The sequence below is a fragment of the Corylus avellana genome, chromosome ca7 (assembly GCF_901000735.1).
Source record: "Corylus avellana chromosome ca7, CavTom2PMs-1.0".
Classification (NCBI taxonomy): Eukaryota; Viridiplantae; Streptophyta; class Magnoliopsida; order Fagales; family Betulaceae; genus Corylus; species Corylus avellana.
Genome location: NC_081547.1, coordinates 9712095 through 9730972, shown reverse-complemented (window position 1 = coordinate 9730972; position 18878 = coordinate 9712095). Strand labels below are relative to the sequence as shown.

General features: G+C 33.5%; 1 protein-coding gene across 1 annotated transcript; it reads right to left on the bottom strand.

Annotated features, from left to right (window-relative positions):
• Positions 1-8250: 8250 nt before the first annotated feature.
• Positions 8251-12054, bottom strand: LOC132187459 (beta-fructofuranosidase, insoluble isoenzyme CWINV1-like). Its single transcript, XM_059601775.1, has 7 exons — positions 11874-12054; positions 11715-11723; positions 10731-11593; positions 10472-10630; positions 9442-9680; positions 9234-9324; positions 8251-8516 (listed from the first exon to the last, which is right to left on the bottom strand). The coding sequence occupies exons 1-7, from the start codon at positions 12052-12054 to the stop codon at positions 8337-8339; spliced, it is 1722 nt and encodes a 573-aa protein (XP_059457758.1). The 3' UTR covers positions 8251-8336.
• Between the last annotated feature and the right edge of the window lie 6824 nt (positions 12055-18878).

Below are 18878 nucleotides of genomic sequence, written 5' to 3'. Positions count from 1 at the left end.
CTTCTCTTCTTTTTTTTTTTTTTTTTTTTTCTTCTGCTTCTCTTCTCCTTTTCTTTTTCTTCTTCTTTTCTTTTTCTTCTTCTTCTTTTGCTTTTCTTCTGCTGCTTAGTCTTTTTCTCTTCTGCTTTACTTTTTCTTCTTCCCTCTAGAGAGAGTTGGCCGGCTGTTCAGAAAGAAGAGGGAGATTGAGAGAGGAGAGAGAGAGTGTGGGGAAATAAAAGAAAGGGGAAAGAATAAATGTTGAATAAAAGAAGAAAGAGAAAGAATAAAGGGAATAAAGAATAAAAGAGGAGGAAAAAAGTTGAATATTTCATTAAATTTTTTTTTAGTGATGTGCCAATATTTGACACATTAAAAATTTCTGATGTACTATTTTCACACGTCAGAAACGTTAAAAATTTTTGATGTGCTATTTTCATACGTTAGAAATTTCTGACATGTGTAAATAGTACATCAGAAATTTTTGACGGGGTAGTTTCACATGTCAAAAATTTCTGACGTCGTATTTTTGGCTACATCAGAAAAATATTTACTGATGTGGCATTTTTGCTACATTAATAATTAGTAACGTGGCAAAAAAATTCTGTCCTGTAGCAACGTTAGAAATGAATTTTTTTTAAATTTTTTTTTGTAGTGATTCGAGGAAATGTTATTTATCCAAAGTTTGTATTCTTTTGTTTAACAACGTATATATCTGGATAGAGATCACATAAAAGCAGTTGCCAAACACATAAGAAGATCGAAAATTTAGCAATTAAGCACAATTTATTTTTTCCGTACAAGAGAACAAAGGGAATTCGGTGAACGCCATGCCACTACCAGATAATCATTATATATATATATATATATATATATATATATATATATTCACTATCCAAGAGTTTTTTTATTTTTTTAGAGTTAAATTTTAAGTTCCGTTTGATTCGACGTAAAATATCTTCAGTTTATTTGAAAATATTGTTCTGTATTTGGCACGTATAAAAAATCATAAGTTTTTTTTGTTAATATATATTTTCATTAAATTATATTAAACTTTAAATTACGTTAATGTACTGATGAGTTCTGGCCAAGTTCTGACCAGGTCTTGGCAAAGTCTCAATCAAATTTTGACGAGTCTTAGTAGAGTCCTGGCAGGCTCTTGACCATCTTTTTTTTAAGAGAATATTTCCGTCATTTGTGTTACAAAGAAGCCACGTTGCAATTTTCTAATAATTTGAGGAAATATTGCTTCAATTAAAAATTTTAAAATACGTTATAAATCGTTTGATAGTTGAACGCGATGTGTTAATTTTTTATTTTTGAAGAGAAAAGAAAAGTGAACTGAAGAGTAAAACCTAGGATTCAGAAAAAAGTAATAAAAAAGGGAAAGAATACAGGCAAAGCATGAAAATGGCGTCCACTTGCCTAATAATCAAAGGCTTTCCACCATGATATCTAGTCATCTAACACATCCTCTCCACATGAATAAGCCCTTTTGCCTTTTGGCATCTAAGCAGTCAGCAGCTATTCATATCCAATCACAACTCCATATTTGAATGATCATGCAGACAATGGATACAACCTTCCCATTTCTGCGCTTATATTTTAAAATTTGAGTTTTTTATTTTATCTAAAGGTCTATATAAATGTAAAAGTTTATATTTTTGAGGCAAGTAGATTTGACATTTTGAGAATTAAAATTAATTACCTCAATAACACGTACACAAAATTTAGCATTTGTTTAGACCGTTAGATGAAATTGATGGCTTAAATTTTAAAATATGAAAACTTCATATTTTAGAAAATCTGAAGAGATTTCAATCTATTAGTTATTGCAGATGGATAAAATACAGAGAGAATTCTCTATAATTAGTTTGGGAGTTGGGGCGTCTAATTTTTTGGACTACTGTATTGTTCATATCTGAGTATAACATTTACTGCGCGATTGTTGCACGTTCTACATCTTGAAAAAAGAAATCTTATAGAACTAGTGACTTTCGATGGTGGTAATCAACAAAGACTTCCGGCAAATTTAGGTGGTGGCAGAAAATGAACTGCCAGTATGAGTGCATGTACTTCAAATTCAAAACATGATTTAAAGCTTTAAAAAATAAAAACCATTTTAAAGAGATTAAAGAAGATTTTTTTTTGATCAATTCAAAATATTTGTGATATGACCATAATTTTTGATCGTATCAAAGAAGGAAAACAAAAATTCAAAAATTATTTTAAGTTGAAATAAGTAGTATCCAAGTGTAAAGTGTAAACCAGGGAAACGTGGGAAAATCAAAATTAATTTAAAATAGAATATCATGGGGATGGCTGCAAGAGTAGGGATACTGGTTTTTTTTGTCTTTGGCCGTATCAAATCAGCAACTATTAGTGATTATCAGAATATATTCTGACAAACGGTTGCAATTTATGACATAATATATGACAAGATCTTTATACATTCTTTATTGAAATTTTAATATACAAATGATAAAATAATAACAATAATAATGACATGCGGAGCAATGAATCATTTTCAAGCAATGAATCATGATTCATTGCTGTCGAGGCACACGATTCATTTTCAAGCAATGAATCATGTGCTAGGACCTGTCCGGCCGATCGATTAGTTTGATGATCGTGGGCATGTGTCAACTTACTTTTTAAAAAGTTTTGATTGATGCATGCAACGCAATGCTGCAGCTTTAACATTTTGGGGTTCATATAAAGTTTCCAGTCCAAGCACATGATGCAGGAAGAGCACATTCATACCTGACACCGACAACAACATATTTTACCTGGAAACTAATAAACTTTTTCATCCATGTAAATAATGACACCCGACAGGTCTTAGCACATGATTCATTGATGCAAATAATTTTTTAAATACGGAATAAATTGTTAGGTTATAAGAGGACATACAGCTTTACACAAATATAAGATTCGAGAATAATTTTCTGCATACTTTTTCATTATTGTATTACACTTAAATAAAAAGAAAGTATCACCGACATAAGTGGACATAAAAATAAATACGGTGACATTAATATCATTGCTATACAACTATTATACAACTGAGATGATATAGATACTGCATTAGTCAGTGGTAGGCCCCATAAATCTAAGGATTGATTTATTGAATTTACGAAAAAATATAAGTCAAATATAAAAAACTTATTGACCCTTAGTATTTCTAAAAAAAAAGTCAACAATAATGTATGCAACACTCTTCTGACTTTTATAACCACATTATGAAGGAAGAGTTTGCTTTAGTGGGGATGCACAACAAATCAATAATACAAGTGAACCCAAACTTCCCTTGCCATTTTTTTTTTTAATCCTTTTTCAAGGGATAAATGCAAAATTGGTTCTTATGGTTGACTTAAATTACAAATTACTCTCTATTGTATAAAAAATAATTTCTAGGTCATTAGGGTAGACCAAAATAACAGTTTACTTCCTGAAATCAATTTTCGTTAAGTAACTTAACAGAATTCATTACTTTGTCACGTCAGTGGCGGAGCCAGACATTTTATATTAGGGGTGCCGCTAAAATTTTTTTGGCATCCACTATCCAAAAAAATTGGTAATTCATACAATATATGCATCACAAAAAAATATCTATAAAAGTTCATAAATATGTGCTCAAATTGATATATTAGAAATGTAACATGTTAGCACTATATCAAAAAGACAGAAATACAAAATTTTTTTTGGCGTCCGAAAAATTTTCTCCACCCTAAAAATTTGGTAATTTACACAATATATGCATTACAAACAAATATTTATAAAAATTCATAAATATGTGCTCAAATTGATATACTAGAAATGTAACATGTCGGCACTATATCAAAAAGACAGAAATACAAAAAAAAAAAAAAAGTGCCTAAAAATGCACTTTACAATCTCTTAAAAGTACAAAATCATCGAGTATCGAATCTAAATTGAAAAATCCATTTCGATTTAGATGCCTATGGGTTTTTCCATTTCTGGATAACCAGACTCTATAGATATATACATATAGGTTTACTAACTTTTATTCAATTTTCTAGGCAACCAAACAGAAGATAATTAAACGAAAACAACAAAAAAATTACAAATAGAAAAGATAAATATGTGAGAATTAATAATCAGAGAGATCAAATCAAGACCTAATTTGGCAGCTGCATCATCGAGTTCGATCCTTCCCACCCCACGCCCAGTGCACCATACAACCTCAAGAAACTGATAAAATAAATCGAAAAACTCAAAATTAAAACTAAGTAAAAGAAAGAAACCAGAACAAAAATCTAACACAAAAGCGACTGAGAGTTAGAGAGAAGGAGTTACTTTGCTTGGTGATGATGATGGTGGCGCCTAGACACGATATGGGACAAAAGATCCTCAACCCCACTTTGCTTGACAACCTTATTGAAGACAGCAAGGTAGAAACTGTGTTGAGAAGTAATGGTAGTACTAGTAATATTGGGGGTGCCATGTCCTGGGTAATTGGTAAGTAAAATAATATATATTTTTTTTATTTTGCGGTGGGAAATTTTTTTTTTTAAAATTTTTGGAGGTGCCGTGGCACCCCAAAAGAGTGTTGTGGCTCCGTCACTATGTCATGTCACACCCAATAAAAACATGACACATGTTATTATTAATTTATGACTTTAGAAATTGACAACTAGGATTTTTCATATCATTTTAGGACACCAACTAAGATTACACATCAACTATCACTCCAAATTATACTGTTTCAGTAAATTAATCTGATTTCTTATATCCCTAAAATTTTACTTTGTGCGTAACACTCTCTCGTTTTCATCTTCCTTGCAATGATTTGGGAGCATTTTGCGAGAATTTGATAGTTACATTTTCTAACCATTGTAAAATAAATAAAAACAACATTCAAGTTAATAAATTGTGATAAAGTTTTCCTTCAAATTAAGTTGGAGAAAATTTGGTTACTCTTTTTATTAAAAATGCATTTGTCTTTACAGTATGAAAATTGATTTTATGGAATAAACAATTATTTTAGCTTACACTGAGGACCTATAAATTATTGTTTATACTACATGGAGTGATTTATAATTAAAGTCAACTAGAGGAACCAATTTTACATTTATCATTTTTTTTTAATGACGTAGAATTCCCGACCCCTTCTTTTCTGTGTCGGGAGTAAACCCTAAACACCTGCGGCTTTCGCAAAAGACAAGTATCAATCAAGACCGGAGCATTTGTGTAGAAAGTCGAATTTGAGCATCCCAATCGGAAAGTGGTACCCCAAGCAAGTCTGCTAATCCGGTATATACGGGTCCACATCTGGTCGCTGCATTCTCCCTTATTTTCTAAGTTTTTTTTTTTTTTTTTTTTTTTTTTTTTTTTTTTTACGTCATTTTAGGAGGCTCCTTCACATTCTTTCCCATTAAAATGTGCTCAACTTGCTGATTAAATAAGATTTTTCTTTAAATTTTCTGCGGAAATGAAATAATTAATTATATGTTATATTCCGTCCTGTCGGTGTTTGTATCCATCTGGCTTTTTAACATTCCCTCCTTGTGTATCAGCTTTTTCACTCAAAAAGAAGATATAAATTATTAAATCAAGTTTTATGGAATTGTTTAACTTGGTGAGGAATAGAGTATCTTTTGGAAAGTGTGACTATTTTTCTTAAAGAAAGCAATCATGTAATTTTCAAAATATTAATTTTAAGGCATTTAAAGTTAGTAAAGCCAAAGATTTTGTACTTTGTAAATTATTATATTATCTCATTCCCGACCAAAAGCAAGAGAATCTTATTTAGAGATATTATTTAATGGATCACTTTATAAATTTTTGTTATTCCACAGATGCTGTTGAATAATCAGCCATGTATGTTGTCCCCAATTAAAAAAAGAAATGTGTCTAAGCTTTTATATATGTTTGTTAGAGATTTTTTGGTATGGCTTGATTGATGATGAGCTGCTTGTAAAATAGTAAAAGCGTTTAAGAATTCGTAGATTCAAAGTTTGAGGAAACTTTGATACTTAAGTTAGCATTCTTAGTTGAAATGAGAATATGGCGATAAGTGAGAGTTTTTAGAGATGAATTGACTCCCTTTACCCGATGCGTTGCATACCTTTTATATAATAGTCTCCATTGAAATATTTGGAGCAGCTTAGTTAATGTAAAACTCTATGTAACTTTAACTTATTTGAATGAAATTGCTTGAATGAGACCCATAACAAATTTTATCCTCAACAATGTTTATAGGTTATTCTTTCTAAAAATTTCTATATATATATATATAGTCCATGGAGACCCTTTGGCCAAGGGATGAACCGCTTGATTTTTTTTTATTTTTTTATTTTTTATTTTTATTTTTTAATTATAAAAATATTTGGCACAATATTATTGATTTTTTTTAATACAATATTATTGATGTTGACATGACATATTAAAACATTACATCCTATTTGCCAAGGAAAACGCGTCCAAGTACTTGATTGTATCATTCGGTTATCTTAGGAAGTTTTTAGTAACTATTTAAATCTCAAAAAGCTATTTACAACTCAGCGAAATCACATTGAAAATTTTTATATATTTTTTTAATAAATAAATAACCATAGTCAAAAATTTGCTACATGGCATGCATTTTTCCTCACAATCAGTTTTTGTTTTGCTAAATGGGATGTACCATACTCATACAAATACATATAATTACAATTGGCAACAACTATTACAATGACCCGCTTAAAAAAAGTATATCAAATGAAAAACGCAGGAAAATTAAAATTAATTTAAAACAGAATATTATGAACATGACTGCAAGAGTAGAGTACTACTAGACTTGTCCCTCCCTCCTTTCCCCTCCTCCCCTCTTCTTTCCTCCCCATCCCTTACTGTTTTTTTCCTTTTTTTTTTTTTTTTTTTTTTTTTTGGTTTTTCCGACTAGTTCAGTTGCTCTGGCCATCCCTTTGTTTATGCTGCACTGCCTCTGTCTACCCTTCATCATGTTGCCCCGCTTTTCGCCTCCCTGAAATCGGTTGGGCTTTTCACCTAGCTCTCTCGCCTCGACTGTTGTAGCTGTTTGTTGGTTTTTTTTTTTTGTTAGTTTTTTGAATAAGGGTTTGACTTCTCCTTAAATCTGCTTTGGGGCGAAGAATTTTGTCCTGCCCTTTGGGTCGAGTAGGATTAGTTTCGGTGTAAGGGTTTTGCTTTTATGGCCGGTAAAATAAAAGTTGAGAATATGAATTACCTATATATTGGATTGAGTCTGACTGAAGCAGATCTGTTCTATAACTGAGATTTGGACATGGGTTAGCGGATATTAATCGAAGTCATAGATATGAGTTGATTGTAAGATTTTATGTTTATCTCTATGACATTGTAACCTCATAACTTTGACTATGATTTATCAGAACTTTATTTTCTCTAATGTAAGAACTTTATGCTCTTGATTTTTTTTTTTTTCGAATATGAAAGATTTTCCTTAAAAAGAAAAAAGAAAAAAGAAAAAAAGTAGAGTCCTACACAAGCTTTTTTGTCACAACGTCAACATTCTTTTATGTAGTGACTAGTGACAAGTAAATAATTAAAAAAAAAAAAAAAATCGTAGTCACAACATCAACATCAATTGATAGAATTAATTTATCAAAACCGACCGTTACAATTGCTTGAACACTATCATAAAGACCAAGAACTATTTTTCTTACTTCCTTTTTATTTCTTTTTATTTATTTATTTTGTTAAAAAGATAAAAAAAAAAAAGTTTCATATTCTTTATGTGAGCTCTATTTTTCATCGCATTAACTATTTTGAAGAGGACTCTGCATTTTAGTGTTGGTTTTTTTTATTTTTTATTTTTTTTTAACGTGTTGGTTTTTAAGCACTTAAAGAGATGTTGTAATTGCATTCTCATGTGCCTTTTGTTTTTTGTTTTTTGTTTTCCTCTGTAAAGACATGCGTCGCCTTTGGCTCTTTCCCTTACCTTTGTTTGAAAGTTTGACAAAGTCCACGTGGGTCGATAAGAGGTGGTTTATGTGTCGAGCAAACAATTTTTTTGATTATTATTATTTTTTTTTTTGGGCAGGGGTCAATTCCTCCGATAAATCAGGTTTAATTATTCTTTTGTGTAAATTTTTTTAATTATAAATGCATGAATTGAATCTAAAAAATAATTTCTAAACAAATTTATCACTAATATTATATTGTTGAATTTCAAGAACGAGAAAAAAAAAAAGGAACAAAAATTTAGAAATATAATATAATGTAAAAAAAAAAAAAAATACTTGATATTTAAATATTAAAAAGGCCCCATCTTACACTAACACAATAATAATTAAAGAAAAACAGAAACAAGATATTTCTTTCCAACACCAACACAATAATTAGAGTTTCAACCCTCAAGTAATTATGGCTTTCTTCATGCTCCAAGCACTAAATCTTGTGATTTGAACATTCTCAGTGCCATTGTTGAAAACATGCAAGTGGGCCTCATTTTGAATTGCCAATGTGGGATAAACCCTAGCTGTGATGCATGCCTTTCCTTCTCCACCAAAGCTTTCCACAATTGAATGGTCGATCTGTGAGAAAGGGATAAACAAGATATTGGATCAATTTGGACAAAAATAAAATAAAATGATGAATGTAAAAGCATCTCTAGACATCTAAAGCAGTAGGAAACCATTGGATTGGATCTATAGATGCCTGCATTTGTGCGGTTTGGGGCCCAAAATTTGAAGATTTTTTTTGGAAAAAAACTCATTAAAAACAGATTTATATATCCATTATCGGTTTGAACTGCTAGTAATGTAGACAGATAATGTGAGAAATTTCATATGAGATCTACTTGTTTATATAAATTTTCCTTGCAATGCGGTCACTAACTCTTAGTTTCAGAGATTTTCAGATACATACATGAGTGTCCCAACCCCAACAGATAAGAAAGTTTTATTGTTTCCCCAACTTTTTGAATAGGATTGTAGACACAAACTTTCTATTTACCTAATCTGTAGAAATAAAGGACAACATGTTTTCAAATCGCTATTTTTAAGTCGCACCTTTTGAAATGATAGACCCAAATAAACACTTAGTATATGACTAATTGTGCAAAGCAAAAATATACCCTCAAGTAAAAATAAAAAATTTTCTAAAAAAAAACTCTATTTGCCAACACAATCCCATTTGGTTCTAAATATCCCGGAAATGTAACGAGTGGAGGCCATGAAATTAGATTGACGTGCACATTGAAAAGTAAAGAAATTTGAATAAATGCATACAATTTTGTAGCAACAACTCACCAAGCTTCTAAGTGACAGCTCCTCACTAGAAGGGTTGACATCCAGAAAAGCCCCATAAGTGGTCTTATCATTACCATTATTTAGGGAAGACCTGCCAGCCAGAGAAAATAATAATAAGAAGAATAATAAAAGCTAGAGTTCAAATCTTTGAATTTTTGGCAAAGAAATTTGATGGGCAAAGGAAGAAGATTGTATATATGGGATATACCTGCTTTGATCACTGCACATGAGCACCACATATTTGTCTTGGCCTTTGAATATTCTGAAGAACACTGCCGTTCGCTCTTGCAAGCCCTTCGAAGCCAGAGCCAGCAGCCCGAATGGTCCCAACCGCCCCTTTACTGACGCACCCTTTTTGCTACAAAGTGCTTGTGGATTGGTCCAGCTTGGGTCCAACTTTTCTGCATTCTGCAACTCAATTGTACTGAATGAAATCTCTACGTCAGCCTGCAAAAAGGGTCAAAGATATCTAGAGAATTACTACATTAACAAAATCAATATTCTTAGTGAGTTTTGATCGACTTGTACAATTACATGTGGCAAAATCCCATTGCCAAATTACCATGAAAAGAACTCTTTCATTCGGCTAAGCAATTGCCTTGACATGGTAGCTTTTTAGGTTATGCTTAGCGCATCTCTAACGAGAGTAATCAAAATAGCTTTGCAAAATTTTAATTTAGTCATTCATTTTTCTATATACACTCTATTTTCTATTTTACTCTCTATTTTTTTTCTAAACTTTAGATGAGGGAGAAGAGAGAGGCCGGGAAAGGAAAAAAATTGACTAAAAGAGAGAAACAAGATGAGAAAAAATTTGTATTATATTAGTAGAAGCTGCTATTATAAACCGTAGTAAATCGGATGAAAACTTTCTATTTTAAAGGGTTTACCAGAGAGGTACGTAGAATGGCTCATAATAGCTAAATATAATTATTATGAGCCATATAAACTCTTATATTCACTTCTATTAATGTTATTTCTTTCCTTACTAAAAAAAAAAATAATAATAATAATAATAAAAATTAGAAAAAAAAAGAGAGAGAGGTTATCCTACATCAGCCAAGGAGCGGGCGATATCCTCTTTCAGCTAGCCATCACTTAGATGGAGTACTTTTGTGGGTTCGGCTTATAAACAATTCTCTTTTATTCAACTCCGTTAATATCATTTTTTTTTCTCCTTATTACTAGGCATAGAAAAATAGAAAAGAAAAAAAGAATTACATCAAAAAGAAATTCACCTGTGCCGATGTGACACCAGAAACTTCAAGTGCTAATCCTCCCTTAAGCACTTGATTAGGCAAGTTGACTTGGTTTTCCCTCAGCCTCTCAAGTTCCCTAATCGGCCATTGCACTAATTGTTTCCCGGATTTATCCAGCCAAATGCTCCTTGGAATTGCCTGCAAAATGTGCCAAATAATAATAATAATATTAAAATCAAACAAATTCTAAGTTTGCTTGATAAATATAAAGCACATTAATTAGTTCACCATTAATTACCATTACTCCAGACCATCCCTTCTTGATATCATCTTCGACGCTGGAGGACTCATTAATCCAACCCCACAAGATTCTTCTATTTTTTGCACTATCAAAGAAAGTTTTTGAAGCATAAAATTTCCCATAATCATATCTCAGTCCGGAATCGCTGTCCACTTGTCCCTTGTCCGGAACATAGATATCCTTGTTCAGGTTATAAGTTCCGATTGTGTAGTAATCATGTTTGGTGTCGTCCAGGCTCAACTTGAGCACGTGTTTAACATGCGGGCCGATAACTGACGTGTCAACGCCAATATTGGCATTGATCCGAACCGGGAAGAAATCGGGGCACTCCCACATTCCGGTGTCAGTTGCCGAGTGAAGTGGGTGCTGGGATTTAGTCCAGTGAACGAAATCTTTACTCCGGTATAGAATAGCTAATCCACGGCGGTTCCTTTTGCTTCCGATGAGCACTCTCCATATCCGGTCGGGGCCTAACCAAGCGGTGGTCGGGTCTCTAAATGAGCTTGCATTGATTTGGTTGGCTATAGTAGGGGCCATTAGTGGATTTTTGGCCGACTTGACCCATTCCGTCAGATACGGGTCGGAGAGGTTTTTGGGTGTGGCCAGGTTTTGGACTTGCTGGTTCTGTGGGTTGACTCCGGTGTAGAGAATGATTGGTTCGCCGGAGGGGAGGATTGTGGTGGAACCCGACCAGCAACCGTTGATGTCCGACGGTTGTGATGGGTAGATGGCAGGAACATGTGGGGTCCAGTTCACCAAATCCGTTGATGTTGAGTGGGCCCAGACAATGTTCCCCCAGACCGCACCTTTTGGATTGTATTGGTATAATAAATGGTAAACTCCCTTGTAAATCATTGGTCCTACAGACATGGATTAATCACATCAAATACTATATAAAAATTAGATTTATTATTATTATTTTATAAATTAAATCGACAAAGATTCAAAAAACCTTAAAAACCAAGTTAGAAAGGAACCAACCATTTGGATCTGCATTTCCAAAGACAACCCATTCGTCCATTTCAGCATCAGAAGATGGTAAGATGACAAAAAAATAAAAAGAAGAAAATAAACATCAAATATTAAAAAATGAGACATATTTAAAGCAAGAAAGGAAGGGGAAAGAATAAATAATTATACCGTTGATCCAGTTCTTGGGGGGTTGGAAGTGATAAGAAGTTCTGTAAGGCTGGAATGCAGGAGGAGATGAAGAAGCCTTAATGTCTTTGTAAAGATGATGGGAAGCTTGAAGTTGAAGAACAGCATGGGAGAGAAAGAGAAAAGAGGAGAAGAGTAGCCAAGCTGCAGAGGAGATGGCCATGGTGTTGGGGAGTGAGAGGGAAGGCAATGCTATGACTTCTTATATAGAAAGAGACAGCGTGAGGCCGGTGTGAGTACGTGGATTAAATTACAGCACAAATCTAATTGTTACAACGTACTTTTTCTTTTTTCTTTTTTTCTAATTAATTGTTACAACTTACAAGTCTTTGAAAACTGATAGATTTAAGAATCATGTTTTGTAAGAAGAAGCGTTATTGTAATTATAACAAATATATAAAAATATTGTTTGGAGGGGGCAGGAGATTTTAGGTTGCGAATCAATAGAATCATGTTAAATTACCATATATTTTGGCGCCTAAACTTAAATAGGGTCTATTTTATATTTAAAAATTTAATTAAATAATTTTAATTTGAAATCATTTTTCTTACGTTTTGCCCTTTTTATTATTTTTTTTTTTCCAAATGACTTTTAAAATTCATCTTCGTTAGGAGACATTTAATTTCAACAGATATCATATTTTGTATTAAACTACATGTAATTCTTTTTTATGTAGAAGTAAATTTGCGCAAAATGAAATTTTGCTTTATTCTAAAAAATTTTTTTATGAACAAATTTAACCAATATGTTAGTTTAGAGCATTCACATGCATCCTACTCAATAAAATAACCATTTGGCTATTTTGTTGAGGTATATGGTTAAAAACACTTTACATCCATCTGAACAAAGTAACAAAACGTTTGTTGAGTAACTACAATTCTCAATGATGTTGTTGAGCACTGTAGCTTAACAATATATATCTGATGTCTTCAAATGGTAGTTCAATCGGCTAGAAACCACGTCTCATGAATTGGAGGTACTAGTTCGAATCACCCTCCCTCTCCCCTTGCGTGGAAATGTCAATGTATATATATATATATATATATATATATATATATGATAATAATAATAAAAATATATATTTCTCTTATTTGGGAATAGAAAAAGTAGATAAATAAATAACATTTTAAATAAAAAAGTGAAAGTTGATAGCTAAAGCCTAAAATGTTGAGTTGGATGTAAGTGCTTTCAAAAAATAGATAGTTAAAATAGAAAAAATGTGATAATTTAGCTAAACATTAATTTGTTTGAATGCTATTCCAGTAAAATTATGAGTTTAGTAACTACTTTAAGAATGCAATTAATGTGACTTTCCATTTTTTTTTTTTTAAAAAAAACTTTAAAGTCTTAATATCTTGGAATTTAATTCGTTACATTTATATTTGACGGTAATTGAGGCTTAATTAAAGAGCACTAATTAACTTTTTTGTCATAAAAAATTTGAATCTTTAATGAAAATATCACGTTAGTTATATTTGATGAGTAGTTTTGTTATTTACAATTTGTAAAGAACAGAAATGCCACACAAGCTATTTTTTACCATAATTAGAGCCTTAATTAAAAAACATTAACTAACTTTTTGTCAAAATTAGGGCTTTAATTATTAAGTTTCGATGAGTCTTAATTGAGTGCCGAGGAGGTCTTAACCATCTTTTTTTTTGGGTGAAACTTCACTAAGGATTCCCAAACTTCCACCCGTTTTGAAATACCCCATTGAACTTCAAAATCTCTCAATTTAGTCCCCTGAACTTTCAATTGCTCTCAATTTGGACCCCTCCGTCTAAATCAATCGTTAACCCCAAACGAAAAACGAAACACGTGACTTTTTTCACCTGAACTACCCATTATACCCTCATACTCCCTCACCCTTACTAACTTAAATGGCCACTCGATTTGCCAGCCAAAATCGAACTCGTTGATTGTTTGCAACACTGACGTGCGACGCACATGAAGAACCACTGCAAATCTGAGCAAATTGCAACCGCAACCCACGGCTTCCACCCTTTTGAGGAAATCGCAATCGCAAAGCTTAGGTTTTGCAGCAGCTGAAGACCACGACCCACACTCATTCTCCTCTGCCAGCGACGAGCTCAAGACGATGGAGGAGTCCCACGGTTACGACGGTGAAAGATGGAGTACTCCGAGTGTGAGGTAAGCGATTCAGGATTGAGCCATCCGATTTGCAAATGTGGGAGCAAAACAGTTATCAAAACAGCTTTCACAACTAAAAATAATGGCAAGAGGTTTTATGCGTGTGTAAATTATGTGGTAAGTTTATTGTTTATGAATTTTATTTGAACAGAAATATAATTTTCGCTATTTTAGTAATGGGTTAGACCCTAATTGTGTGATTATACAAAATGAAAAAAATCGTGGTTGCAATTTCTTTAAATGGGTTGAACCAAACATTTGTGTGTGCTGTGATCGAGTGATGTCGATGTTGATGGAGTGACAGCAGGATTTGAAGTCTGAAAGAGCAGTGGAAGTCTTCAAATGCAAGATTGAAATTGCTCAGATCAAGTCGAAAATGGAAGATGATGCTGCTAATTTCGCACTTAAACTTGAAAGGCAGAAGAATAAGTATAATGGCTTGCAGTTGAAGTTCCAAGTTGCACTTGCATGTTATTTGTGTCTTGTTGCTGTAATGATGTTTTATCTATTTTCTTCTAATGGACTTGCATCAAAGCTGATGTTGACCAGATGAGGAAGACAATTAAATTTGCATGTTTTTGTTGTCGTCACTTGTTAATCCAATCCAACCGCTATCAGCCTATCAAACTTGTGGTTGTGTTTTATTTTGTAATGTTTTTTTGTATGAATTTTGTTGAATTTGGAATATTTGGAATGTTTTGGAATGCTTTGTATGAATGCATTGTATGAATTTTGTTGGTACAAATTAACAAGCTGTTTTTGGGATTTATTCACAGAATTGAGTCCTCTATTGAATTTGATATCTGTCAATTTCAACAGTGGAGAATTTCACAAGTTGGGTAAAAAGTTTGTAACATGCTCGTAAACCCATAATTTTAAATGGCAATAGCAAGTGAATAACCTATAGCAGCCAACCTGAAATTAGAGAATGCTTGTTACATAAAATATTGCATTTGGCCTGGATGCTTATCAGAGTCCAATCATGGGAAACATGCATGACAAGTTTAAATGTGCTATAAAAGGGTATATCGTCAAAACAAGCTCAAAAAACCTGAATATGGACACACTAATCAACAAACATCATGGCTTCTAGGCCATGATGCAATTCCACTAAGGAACTTCTCAATCATCCAACTAGTAAACAATTTCAGCATAATAGTTAAATAATGGTGAATCCACACGTCACATAGTTTGTAAATGTTCCCAAAAGTATACATCTACACCATTTTCACTTCATCCATTACAATTTACATTACAAAATATAAATACAACTATGATGCAATTCCACTAAGGAACTTGTCAATCATCCAACTAGTCAACAATTTCAGTATAATAGTCACAAAATGGTGAATCCATAAGTCACATAGTTTCTAAATGTTCCCAAAAGTATATATCTACACCATTTTCACTTCATCCATTACAATGTTTACAAAATATAAACACAACCATTAGGCGGTCAAACACAAAAAGTTGTCAACAACAAGTCATAGTTCCCACATTTTCTTCTTCCCTTTGCCCTTCACTACTGTGGTGGACTTCTCTTTCCCCTTATTCATTCTTCGAACATAGTCCCCAAAACTTGGCGGATGGTTGTCAGCAGTTGTCCCCTTACCCTTCTGTATGTCAAAATTTGGTGGAGCAGTTCTATATGTTATACCACTAACTTGGGGAGGACCCCAAGAGCATACGGATCCACCACCTGGAATTGGAGGTGGGCCAGCAGGGTCCCCAGTCAAATCAACAATAAGCTTCTGGTTGGTAGGTTGTTTCTTACTCTCAACATGCTCCCTTAACCTACCACCCTCCCTAGTCCTTGTAGCCAATCCTACAGTTGTCTTCTGCTTATGACCAAATATGGATTTAGCCTGCAATATAGGTATACCATCAGGCCAATAAAGTTGGGGTTAACATGAAAAATCACCGAATATGAAAAATAAAAAATTACTCACATTTGGTCTGTATGCATAATGTGTTGCTGCCCTGTTAGCTGTTCTGGCTTGATGGGATGAAGAAGGTACTACTCTGGCAGGCTCTAGTGCAGGTTGGGATGCAGGCTGTGATGGAGGCTTTGGTGCAGGTTGTGATGCAGGATGTTATGGAGGCTCTGGTGCCTACTGTGATGGAGTCTCTGGTGCAGGCTGTGATTGTGTGTTCACTCTTGCTCTTTTTGCACCAGCTGATGGTGTGTTAACTCTTCTCCTTTTTGCACCAGCTGATGGTGTGTTAACTCTTCCCCTTTTTGTACAATTTGATGGTGTGCTCACTGATGTGGTATTTTTGTGTCCAAAAATATCAATAATAAAAATAACCACTCGCAATAGTACGAATCCTGTAGGATAGGACTATATTGAGGGTATCGAACCTTAAGGACTGCTGGGGTTTTATTATCAAAATTTGAAAGATTAAAATTAACTTAATTAAAAAGATATTTGATTTGATTTTCTTTAAAACTAAAGTACATGAAAATAAAAGAGATTTAAATTAGGGGAGAGAGTGTAGGGTATTGACTTCACCTCTATCCGCACAACAATGGTTAATCATAATTAATCCTAGAAATTCATTCTATGCATGTTATAAATAAACAAGAAACTACCTTATTAAAGAATAAGCATAGTCTATCTTCGGTTAGCACGGATCGTCCACCTAACCACTAAGATGCGGTACGACCCGTCTTTCCTAAGTATAAATTATCAAATTCTTTAACAGGATACATACAACCAATGAATAAGTGTAACCCATCTTCGGTTGGCACGGATTGTCTACCTAAATTATACTAAACCTAAATTACACTAAACTAGGGTGTAGTACAATCCGTCTTCTCTAGGCATGGCCTATCAAATCCTATTGATTATATGTCAATTAAACCCATTGTATAACCATCATCCTCATAATCACAGAAAACAAGAATGATTTGATTTCAATAAAAGTAAAATACTTTTTAAGACAAGAGAAGAATTTCACAAATATTGATATTGGAATTTAAGAACAATTGCATTTAATAATTAAGTAAATCAATTGTAGCAATCCTCATAGTTATACAATCAACATGCATAAATTGAAAATATAGAAATTAAATACAATCAAACCATTGTGCTTGGATAGAGTTACATCAACACCCCACGAAGGGGTTTAGCCGCTCATGATCTTCTAAGCTCCAAAGACAAATTTCTGATTTCTCGCCCTAGGAAGCGGTGTCCCCTTTTTCTCAATGCTTAGAGTTCTATTTATAGGGCTTAGGGGAGTCCTATAAACCCTAGTAATCCTAGAAATTTTGGAGATTTAAGTTCAAGTCCAATTAGGATAAAGAAAACCTAAGTCCAAATCGGAATAGGATTCGCTCAGAATTGCGTTCCTATCTTGCGGGGCGATTTTGGCATTGCGGAGCTCCGAATTAGGAAAATACTATTTCACAATGATTTGTATAAATTTGAGTTATCTTTCCAACGCCACTTGAATCACCTCAATCAAATATTTGAACTGAAAGTTATGGCTAAAATACCGAGACATATGCAGAATCCAAATTTGAATCCAATCCGATTTTGACTCCAATTTGAGAAATTTCGAATTAATCCCTTCCTTTATTTGATTAAACTTAACCACAACATATAAGTCCTCTGTTATGATTGGCTACGCTTAATCATCTCAAAGTGTGTTTTTAAGCCCAAAATCAATGGAATTAATTGCATCTTTATTTATAACCTGAAAACACAAAAACAAAACAAAATCAAACAAATAACAACGCTAAGGAATTAACATATGCAAATTAAGGGGCTTGAATGTGCAACATTCGGTGCTTATCACTCACTCTTGGTCTTGTGGTGGTGGTTGCTGAGGTGGCAGTTGAAGATCCATCCAACTATAATAATATAGTAAATACAGTAAACTAACCCCAACACAATTGTTGACAAATATAGTCAATTAAACACTAATCAACAAATAGTAAATACAACAAACTAAACCCAACACAATTGTTGACAAATATAGTCAATTAAACATTAATCAACAAACCATAAATACAGTAAACTATACAAGTGACTTACCATGTCCAAACTCCAATCAATTGATGCATTCTCTCTGTAAAATTGTCTCGCTCGGTCCTTTCTTTCCTCATGTCGCAGCCTAGCTTCGTATGATCTCTTATTGTGACCAAACTTCCGACAGTGCCCACATTGATTCTTATTTCCCCCCTTCTTGATTGCACTAGGGTTTCTTGGTTCTTCAACACCCCTATTTCTGAGTTTTTTTGGTCTGCCAGGAGTTACTCTCGATTTGGGTGGCTCAATCTAGGCCATTGCTCTTCACTTGGCACAAGGTAGATAATGTAGTTATAGCACTTCAAGTATATCTCCTTGCTGCAGTATGGACTTAGATAATCATTAGGGTCTCCACCTTGGTGTAAAATGGCTGAAATGGTATGAGAGCATGGGATACCAGTTACATCCCATTTCCTGCAGCCACAAGTTCTACCATCCACATCTACAACAAACCTCCTCCCGAGGCACTCAACTTCAAACATACCCTGTCCAGCATATGTACAACAAGAAGAACTGGCTTCATCCTCTTCCTTTTCAAGTTTTTTTCTAATCTTTGGCCCTATGGCCTCCTCCATTGAATTGATCATCTCCTTCTTCCTCACGTACCTTCTCATTAACTTGCATCTAATTCCTTCCAACATGGAAAAGATTGTCTGGTCACGGAACTTTTTGATCCAAGAATTGAAGCTCTCACATGTATTATTGTGTAAGAGGCCAAACTTGACATTTGTATTGAACCCACCCCTACACCATGTGTTGGGGTCAACTTTCTCCAGGTATGCATGGGCATCCTTGCTAGTT

Bases quoted from the DNA above. Each gene is read 5' to 3' on its own strand.
- LOC132187459 (XM_059601775.1), bottom strand. From the start codon at position 12,054: ATGGCCATCTCCTCTGCAGCTTGGCTACTCTTCTCCTCTTTTCTCTTT. The intron at 9,681-10,471 runs GTGAATTTCTTT...CCCTTTTTGCAG, and splicing joins CTGGTGTCACATCGGCACAG to GCTGACGTAGAGATTTCATT. The intron at 9,325-9,441 runs GTATATCCCATA...TCTGGCTGGCAG, and splicing joins ATGTGCAGTGATCAAAGCAG to GTCTTCCCTAAATAATGGTA.